The sequence below is a fragment of the Anas acuta genome, chromosome 3 (assembly GCF_963932015.1).
Source record: "Anas acuta chromosome 3, bAnaAcu1.1, whole genome shotgun sequence".
In the NCBI taxonomy this organism is placed as follows: domain Eukaryota; kingdom Metazoa; phylum Chordata; class Aves; order Anseriformes; family Anatidae; genus Anas; species Anas acuta.
Window position 1 is genome coordinate 4,898,626 of NC_088981.1, and position 10,375 is coordinate 4,909,000.

Below are 10,375 nucleotides of genomic sequence, written 5' to 3' on the forward strand. Positions count from 1 at the left end.
GCAATAGAGCTTTGAAAACATATTTACTTAGTGTTTGTTCTGTTACACGCCGGCCTTTTTAAGGGTGGGAGTTGCACAGCTGTAACACAGCAGAAAATTTGCTTACAATATCCTCAAGTAATTTGTTCTGTTTGAATGGATTGTTGCAGCTGTAAGTATTGGATTCAGGAGTGCCCAGTGGCTAGACACCTTTCGTTGGAAAACTTCTAGCTGTACTGAAGGAAAACAAACTCAATTTCTAGTGTTGGTGATGGAGTTGCCACACCCCATCCAGCGATCTTGGCTTCAGCATTCAACAAAGAAACTGCAAAGAATCAAATCATTACAACACGGATTGACACATGCAGTGGATTTATTTGTCAGTAATTAAAAAAGACATTATACAATAACTATGGTGTAAGAGATTATTGTATAATCCCTTGTTCTCTTAATCTGTGCCAGCTGAAGGGGAAGAGTTTGCCTCATTCCTGACCTCCAGTTAGCTTATGGAACAGTTCCTCATCCAGTGTTTCATTGTGGTCTTTGGAGCGGGTTGACAGGAAGATGTAGCCCCCGATGTACTCGTGGATGCTTTTGCAGTCTGCGCTCAGGCATGTGAAGGCGATGGACACGTTCTGATCAAATTCAATTGCAACCTAAAGAAAATACATGTGGCAAGATCAGGAATGGAGATAAACTGCAGCATTTCTCTACCTGAGTTTGGGAGACAGAGTAAATGTGAGAGCACAGCTGGATCACAATTACTTCCTCTGCAAACTAAGCACTGTAAAAAATTCTGTGTCTGCCGTATGTTGAGGGTCTTTGGCCGCTTGTTTCTTAATTTTCTACTCCAGCAGGGCCCTCTTGTGGTCAAAGGCCAGTTTAGACAGGCAACAAAACTGATTTTTACTGTTTTTTTTTTTTCCTAGTGGTGCACTGAGAACACTCAGAAGAGCAGGAATGGCAGCCCTGACTCTTTGCACTGAGCCAGTTATGTCACTGCAGTTTAGAGGATGCTGCATGAGCTAGGCTATACAGAGAGAGTACAGTGAGATTTCTCTGGACAGAGCGGTAACATAATGGGGTGGAATTTACCTTTGACTCTTTATATTTCATCCCACCAAAATCAAGGGCAACTTACAAAGAATAAGCCGCAGATCTTTTAGTTTTCTGAGCTTTGACTACAAAACCCATTAAGAAAAAAGTTGGATTATTTTAGTATTTCACAACACTTTCAAAATCTTCTCATTGTGATGTTTAAAAAGATGTTCTGAAAGCATCCTCCCATGTCTTAAATGTAATGTCTGAATGCAGAGAGCTGTTCCAGTGTTACCTGGCGTATTTCCCAGTTCACATTCCACTGCTTCATGTTGGAGAACCTCCATGTTGTGATAGGGTCTCCTGTGGCTATATCTATTCTTATCAGCCTGTTGTAGGACACCCCAAGCACATCATCCTTCTTGCTTCCTTTAAACCTGAAAAAAAACCCACAACCAAACAACCTTTGAGCGGACTTAGTTTGCAATGATTTCTGTCTAAAGAAAAATCTCATTAACCTTCCTGCCAAAGTGCAAAAAATGTGGGAAAGTTTACAGCAGCCTGGGACTGAGGAGAGCTTGGGCCCTGCTTCAGGACAGTATTTGTTACAAAGCAAAGATGTAGGCTGGTGAATCGTGGCGTAAGATATAAGATGGCTGACGTCTTTCCAATTTATTGTTTTCTGTTAAATACTGTTCTGCAAAAGGCATGAATTTGATTCTATTTTTACAGGCAAAGCGTCAACAACATTTTTCCTTGCTTCACTTCAATAATGCTGAAACATGTTCTTGCATTTATCTCCACTTAAACGATACAAGCATATCAAAATATTTAATATTTTTTATTATGTACCACCGTTAACTTATCAAAACAACTCAGTGTTAGCAAAATATGCATTTCTGAGTAGAAATCACATTGCAAAACATTTCAACATTTCAACTTTCTTCTAACTAGAGATGAAAAATAAATACAAAATGATCCAAACTTTTTGCAGACAGATTTCTAAGCTGAGAAAAGATGACTCAGGTAAAGAAACTACCTTCATCTGCACTCATAAAAGTTGGAAAAAGTTTCCTCTGACTGCTGTTTGCATTTTCTTATTATTTTGATTCTGTTTTTGAGCCTTCTGGCCTTAGATTAAGCTGGCCCTGAGGGAGACAGCGTGACCTGGACCACAGCTGGTGCCTTATTTAATAACCTCCTGAGATACTGCCCATTAGTTTGTAGAAATTCACTGCAGGGGATTTTGCCCATTCTATAAAATGCAGTTTATTTTACTTTTTAGACAGAACTAGTGCTGACAGATGGGGCAAACCTCTTCACGTTAGTGAATAAAATACCAACAGGGCACGTTCCTGGGTACTGAACCCAAGTACCTGGTTGGTTCAACTGCTAGAAGAGTCCCAGGTGGAGTCCTGGCTGCAACCCAACCAAGCAGCACACTCCCAAATAACTCCCGGGGATGGCTCAGGAGCTGGAACATAGAGCTTAGGTCTGTGTTCACTACCAGCTAACGCTGTACTGGTAGTTTGCATGGCGTTGCCAGCTTTGGGGACAGCAGAGAGTTTAACGGTACGGATGTGGGCTGTTCTGTGCCAGCTGGACTCTGTGCCAGAGTATTTTTTCAACTTACTCAGTTTATACTGCAGGTGATTCCTGAGTAGCACTGAAAGAGGTGGAAAGAAATGAAGGAGGGTGCCTCCAAGCGTGGCTGTGCAAGCACTTCTCATTTGTTTGGTGTTTTGTCAAGAAAAAGGATGTGGGCCTTGCAGAGCCATGCCATATTCAAGGCAAGCACCCAGGGAAAGTGCAGTGAGCACAGAAGGGTCCTTTCTTGTTCTGACTGCACTTCCAGATTAACCTAAAAGAGGGATCGTGTTCACTCTTTTCTTAATGAAATGCCAAAGCCACCACGCTCAGCAGGAAGCACGCTATCATACTCTGATGAGGAAGAGTGGGAGTGAATGAACATATTTCAAACCTGAGAACACCAGTAAGATTTGCATTTTCTTTTGCATATTAGCGAGTTCATGTCAAGAAGGGTTTAATCCTGCTGATAGATTATTTCAGCCAAAGCCCAACAGATCTGTATGAAAGCAGACATAGTGGAGCCTTGCTCCAGGAATGGAGCTGCTGAGTGCTACTGCTACAGAAAAAGCAGCAGCATGGAAGTTACTACAATTAAAAAAGGTCTGTGGGGAAAAAAGTACTAAGAGAATGTTTCCAGAACAGGGAATCAAAGAACTTCCTGAAAATCACTGACCGTGAACACGTTCGGGCAGCTTGACATTGCCGTAGCAGTGCGATTACCTTACAATGTAGTAGGACAAGCCAAACTCGGGGAGGGACTGCCATGCCTGAATAAAACGCATCTTGGCCTCCACTAGGGACATCTGGGACACATTCTGGTGAGCTTCCAGAATACGAGCAGCCAACTGGGAAACACAGGAAGAGAGAAAGATTGCAGTTGACTGGAGAACAAAAACATCCTTGCTTTCACTAAATCAAACAGCGTTCGGTGTGATGCCGTGTTAAGATACCGCATCGCAGAGAGAGAGCACCTGGGGACAGATCCTGAGCTACAAGGGCAGAACAGCACAGGAAGGCCTCGCTGTTTGTGGTTGTGCTGCACTGGGTCAAGCTCCAGCACGCCATAAAATGATCTTGTCCCTGCTTGCTACCCACAGGCCCATTCTGTATCAGGAGCTTGCTGGGAAATGGGGATTTTCTGTCCATTTCCACTCCCCTCAGCCATGTCTCCAGAATTACTGGGGCAAGGACTTCCCTTGACACCTTGATTCAACTGCTGTGGTACTGCCAAGCCAGACTGCTGTGCCCAGCTAGTGTTACAGTGAGATCTGGCCCTTGGCTCACTGTTGGAGAAGGGGAAAGTCTGAATTGCACACTCATTGTAAAAATGCTCCGAATCCAGCTACCCTGCAGCAACAGGCTGCTCTCATTCAGAACCTGCCCCACCCCAGGCCAGAATTCTTTTAGACAGTTTGTTCTGGGTTCCTCCTTTGGCAAAGAGGGCCTGACCGTGCTTGCTTTGGGCAGACTCCATCGGGTGCAGCTGAGCTGAGCATCAGAACAATCCTGCTGGAGTGCTGAACACGCTGCACACACCAGGGAAATGGGCTCCCGCCGCCCTCCAGGTGGGCAGGTCATGCTCACAACCAAAGTGCTGTGAGGGAGGGAACGAGCTCAGCAAATCCTCAGGGCTCCTTGCTGAGGTACCTACCACTTGCTACTCGTTCAGGCATCCCAGAGGCGCGCTGGGTGCCATGCACAGGCTGGATACCAATGTTTTTACAGTAACAAAAGTCCCCTTCCCTAGATAGCTGCTCTGGCTATGGAGTCATTTATCCTGTCCTGAAAGCAGGCTGTGGAATCTGCAGCAAACCCCTCTGAATCGGTGGCTCTGACGAGGAGATGGGATATTGGGGGAGATGCTGAGAGGCAGGTACCCTACTGCTTTGCCCTGCAGACTGCATCCTGAGGACAGCTGGGCTGAACTCTTGAATCGAAAGGACAAAGAATTAGGTAGAGAGGAAGGAGGGGCACCCAGGCCAGGAGGACAGGAAAACGTTGTTTAAGATGTGGGCAAAACCTTCCCTTCCTTAAAAACCTTCCTTGCTCACTCTGAAGAGACTTTGAGGGGCAGCACCATCAGGAAGAGACCACAAGTGACTTAGGAGGCAGTGTGGATGTAGGGGTACTTGGAAGAAGTGCTGAGAGACCTGTCCCTGTCTTCAGTTTAATTAAAGGCCTCTTGCTAAATATTCAAGGGACAAATGAATATTGTGAGGTGATTCTAGTGTATGGCCAGGAATCCCTCCATAGTTTCCAAATGCTGCTTGGATCCTGTCTCCTCCCTAAGCAATCATCTGCCTGGTCTTCGGAACCACCCATCCCCAACCACAAAGCCACGCTCAGGATACCTGCTTGGACTTGTATTTTTTTGTGTAACGTAATGAGACGAAGCATTCTGGTTTCATATCTACGTTTTCCGGATCAGAGACAGCCTGGGGTGACATAGTCCAGTTCTTCATCTTTAGAAATGAAAGGATCTTGTGGACCTCAGGACGGTAAGAGCTATCAGCCATTGTTTTGCCTTTTGAGGCCAAAACACAAGCAGCCATCCACCGAGCATATTGATTCTCCTGCAACAAATACAATTGTTGGATATTTGTGGACAAACCGTATATGAAGACTGCTGCTGCTCACCCATCTTTCACTGCGCAATAACACCACACTGGAGTTACTCTGCTTAATTTCTGTGGATACGTAGTTACAATATCATTACTATTCTTCCCTGGCCGGGCTAGTTCCATCTACAGAATCTGCCTGCAGACCAGTTAGGTTTTAATGTTTGAAAGCCATTTATCTGGAAAATGGTGTTATTCCTCCAAAAACATGCTTTCTTATAACGTGCCAAAGAATGCACCATGTAAAGCTGAGTTTGGTGTGTCTGCAGCTACTGCTGACATCAGCTGCTACGTGCTATCGCTGCTGCAGGTAATAGAAAAAAAAATCAGTGTTTTATCCAATTGAGTATTTCAGGAAAATGGTCTGATGCATGAAGTTACTAGTTCACAGAAATAAATCCAGTATTTTGGAATAAATTTGATGGAAATTTTATAGCATGACTACTTTCCACCTGACAAAGTGTTTTTCACAATTTGGATTGATACATTTCAACACAAACAAAATAAATTGAAATTGAAAACAAATGGAAGATCCCTATTGCACTACTCTCATCTGAATGAAAAGTTCTAATTAAGAAAAAGGAAGAGAAAAAATCCCAATCTTCGGAAACCACTGAGAAAAGTTATTGCAATTTCTTTTGACATTAGTTATAGTATGTTCTTTTGTTCTTTACAGCAGCTATACTTGGAAACCAATCATAAAGATAGAATTAATACTCTTTTGTCCCCTAAGCCATTAAATATTTGTTAGACCCCCCTTTGCATTATTCTTAAGTTCTACTAAACATATAGATCGTAAACTATCCGGAGCATCCTTATTTTTCTATACAAATTCTAGAGCAGGACAATGATTCTTCTAGACAATCTGCTAATAAATCAGGAATAGAAATTTTCCCTTGTCTCATTACTCACATTTTCACATCTTAAATACAGTTCATTCATGCCATCAGCAACAGGAATTAGTAATTTGATTCCAAACTTCTTCGCTGCAACATTTACATCTGGTACAACTTCACATCCTAAACCACAGAGAATCAGAAAGAAATGGATGTATTTAGTTAGGATGTCGCTCACTTTAAGTACTGATTAATACCAAAAAGGAGTATGTAATGGTTGTTTTATTTTGAGATCAAGGGCCAAGACTTGGAAAAGTCAGGCCTAATGAAAGCATTTTGTTCTAGTTCACCGCCTGGACTGGCTTGCCAGGGTGATGAGCGCTCTGACCTCAGAGTGTTATTCAGTATGGAAGAGAAAAGATGCAATGCCCTCAAAACCTCAGCCTGATCTTAGGAAATGTTCAACACTTAAAACGGAGGATGAGATAGATAGGCACGCTTTGGAAATTTTGCCCTAAATGACTTGAAAGCCTGGACTTTATTCTCAGAAGCAACTTAGTACTGAAAATGGGACAGAGGTAACGTCTACAACAGAGCAGGCCAGTTCAGGGACCCCAGGAAACTCTGAGGACCCGGCATTTTGTGTTGATGGTGCTACGTTAGGCCTGCTGGATTCAGCTGGAGTCAGGAAGCCTACAGTTCCCCTTGGTGTCAAGGAACACCGAGGCTGTGGGCTCCTCGGTGAGGTTCCAGTCACCCTGGCTAGTTTTACCATGCATTTATCTGACCTACTGAGGATGTGCAGATTGGTATGCAGAGCCATTTGTTCACAGGGGTCAATCTTCTTTCTATTTCAAGGGTTTCTTCTAGGATGAATCCTGGGCATCACTGGTTCCCTGATGCTGAACATATGATGTCCCTGCAGAAGCAGATGTAGATGGAGGCTATATATAATGCTGGCGTCTGCCCTGTTTCTCCTCCAGAAGCACCTAAAGCTGGTTGCAGCTGTGGAAATCCCCATGCATGAAACAAACAAGGCCTAGAGAAGGTCTTAGAGGTGACCCTGCACAGCAGTATCTAGGTACAGCCTACGGCATTCTTGCCCATTGCATCGTCCATAATCCTCTGCCACCAATGTGCGTTTACCAAGGCCAGAGGTGAGCTCTGCCACTTAGCAGAGAGTAAAAACATCTGGCAGGAGAAGGATCCCACAGAGATCACATTCTCCCTGACTCGTCTTCAAATGAACTCTGGGGTACACACCATTTTACAAGCTGGGTCCAGATAATCTTGATTTGGGCTAAGCTATTGAATCCTTTCTGTTTAGGCTTCTTCTACAGATGCAGTCTGCCTGCTTAGGAGTATCAGGAACCGAAAAAGTAGTTTCAGGACTAAATACTACTGTGCTTGCCTTCTTGTGCCTCGCTGGGATTTCTTGATCTGTTCAATTCATGAGTGCAACAGAGAAAGGAAAGAAAGGAAAAAATTCCTACCTTTTAGGTTTAGTTTCTCAATCGGTTCTCCGTGTGAGGATTCTGTGTTTTTAAAGTAAGATACAGAAGTATCTTTAAAAACAAACCAGTATGGCTTGATAGATTTGATTGACAGCTTCCTGGGCCTGAAAGAAAAAAAGCAATCACGTTTGTTGTCACTGAAATGCACAAAGTGCTATGTCACACAAAAATGCAACAAAGACTCACAAAGATTCAGTGTATTTCAGGAGAGCAAACCAGAAGTGTTAGCACTGATTTAGTAGAGAAATACTTCACAACTACCTACGAAGATTGTCGGTATAGTTAAAAAAAGAATTCTACTGTCTACGTAGTACTTTCCTTTAAATCTAAGGTGATGATACAAAGATTACACAGCTAGCTGAAAACCAGTGCTTTACTACCCCCTCCTGCCTTCTCCAGAGCCTTTCTAGAAATCCTAGTGTAGTCCTTTCCAGAAAATTATGGTTTTTATGCTTAAATTCCAAAAATAACATTGATTTTCAAAACTGCTAACTATTTTAGCTCTCAATTTTCCAATACAGGCAAAAAAAAAAAAACTTTAAGAATAAGACTATTAGATTTTCTTGGACTAGAAAATATTTTCATATCCAAAAAAATTAATAAAAACCTCTTTGAAAGTTTCTAATCATTCTTTTTGGAAATAATATTGTAGTTCTCCACAGTATTATCACCCACCTGAAAGCAGTATTTACTAGTGTGCTATGTGGTGCACACTGAATATTTTTGAATAAAAGCTCACTGTATAAATAGAGCCAGCAGTATGACATGCAGAGCTCTGCATTTAGGTTTCTAATGAGGCCTTTCTAATGAGGCCAGTAATTTTAGTAAGAAAATGCTGTTCCTTTAAAGAAATGATGTACAACTTTCCAAATTTCTACAACGTGTTAGGTTTAGTAAGTGATTTACCATGTCTCTAGGAAATGTTTAATGGTGAAAAATAACTGCTGAATGCTTTTAAAGCAAGCTGCTCAGCTACTGGGGAAAAATCAACAAGCCATTGTAAGAGGCAAGTAACTGGTGGACCTTAAAAGGCTTAAATTCCCTTTCATCATAAGCCACCTTAGTCATTTGCATGTCAAACACAAGTTCTTAGTAGGAAATTAATAATTCTTAACCGTTAACCACAGTTAACAATTTTCCTGTGCAATTTTAAGTTTGCTGACTATACGTATGACTTGTTAACAGAGCGAATCTAATAAATATTAATGCAATAGATACCTTTTATCCTTCTAAAACCCTGAGACTGCTTTGCGGTGAAAAACACTGTAGACTTGAGATGTGTGCAGTCGTTTAAATAATCCTTATATCAGGATACTACAATGGGATCATGGAACTATACTTTCCACAATTATTGTATTTAGGTATCACTGAGCTGGTTTACTATACTTTTAGTTCAATTTGAAACTTATTTTGATATTAGAAAAAACAGACGCCACATTTGGTGAGAAAGGGACAACTGGTTTGAAAAAATACCCAAGGTTGCTTTCAGAAATCCTTCACAGGGGGAGCTGAACTGTTTTTTTTTTGTTTGTTTTTCATTGGCAAAATTAATCACAGTAACATATGACCGCAAACAAAATTGTAGACTCTCTTACTTAGAAACGATGACCGACGAGCACTAGGAAATCACAGAAATATAAAGAGCCTGGACCTTTAGCAAGCACAGATAAGGCTGCCCTACCACCTCAGAAGCTAGAAAGATGTGCTGAGAATCTGGCTCAGAAGCAGTAAGAGAAAGACTTGAAGAGGATGATATTAGGCTAGTTAGATCTGTCTGGTGTATTTACAGCCTCAGGATCTACTGTTATGTTAGAGTGCAAAACTTAAGGGATCTCTTTTATGGTAAGCTTTTTGTTTTGTATGTTTTATTATTAGCTTTAGTAACTCACCTAACTAGCCTGAGATAATCAGCAAGTTTCGGGATGTCTGTGATGTCCTCCTATCAGGAACAATCAGGAATAATTTTAGTACAATACACTTTGTAATTCTCTGTTAACTCTGGTAAGAAATCAGGTAGGCTCATCACAGTCAATACATTAGACACAGCAAAAGCACTTGTGGGATGCAAAAGGACGTACCAAAATGTTACTTGTCTTTCCCCCTTCCAGTGCCACTTCCAGATTAGAAAGCGCAGCTTCTATTTCATCTACTTCCGATTCACCAGGGAAATTTTGCGTCTCTGATGATGATGATAACTTGCTTATGTGGTACTAAAATAAATCAAGAATCAGATTTGAATGGTCAAATGTACTTGAAATATGAGTCAAATGCCAACTGGCAACGTATAATGACAATATATGATCACAGGCTATTTGTCATCTGGGTCTTGGCAAAGTTCTATGCAAAGTTCTGCAACGTGGCACCTCTTAGAGGGAAACAGGTGAGCCAGGGAGGATTTGCAGTGCAGTTACCTACAGGAGTTTCCTGTTTCAATTGCCAGGATTTATGTTCCTTCACTCTAATCATCCTGTTCTGTGTGCTCTGTGAGGCTGACTCTGCTAACGTTAACATCCTAGGGCTGTGACCCCTAAGTGCCATCTGTACTAGGTAGAAACTTGGCAGCAAGGTCTCTGGTGTTTGTGGTGGCAGGCTGTGACTTTTTGGCAGCTCCATTTACAATTAAAAGGAAGGGATTTATTAATAATAAACATTTGTGCCTTACTACCCACAGTCAGGGACCAGGCCACAGCAAATCACATTAACTGTATACGTACTCCATAGTGTATCTATCTTCACATTGCTATACAGTCGTGTGGTTTGTTTTGTTTTGTTCTTTGTGTTTTGCCTGTTGTGAGCATAT

The 10,375-nt window shown here is 41.9% G+C and overlaps 1 protein-coding gene across 1 annotated transcript in view; it reads right to left on the minus strand.

The window, feature by feature from the left end:
* Nucleotides 1-334: 334 nt before the first annotated feature.
* The window catches only part of FERMT1 (FERM domain containing kindlin 1), a 20,872-nt gene continuing 10,831 nt past the window's right edge, over nucleotides 335-10,375 (minus strand). Inside the window, exons 7-14 of the mRNA XM_068675079.1 lie at nucleotides 9,654-9,785; nucleotides 9,465-9,514; nucleotides 7,555-7,679; nucleotides 6,138-6,244; nucleotides 4,959-5,180; nucleotides 3,328-3,452; nucleotides 1,313-1,454; nucleotides 335-635 (exon numbers count right to left, since the gene is read on the minus strand). Coding sequence (XP_068531180.1) covers nucleotides 462-635; nucleotides 1,313-1,454; nucleotides 3,328-3,452; nucleotides 4,959-5,180; nucleotides 6,138-6,244; nucleotides 7,555-7,679; nucleotides 9,465-9,514; nucleotides 9,654-9,785 — 1,077 coding nt within the window. The 3' untranslated portion in view covers nucleotides 335-461. The remainder of the gene's footprint in view (nucleotides 636-1,312; nucleotides 1,455-3,327; nucleotides 3,453-4,958; nucleotides 5,181-6,137; nucleotides 6,245-7,554; nucleotides 7,680-9,464; nucleotides 9,515-9,653; nucleotides 9,786-10,375) is intronic.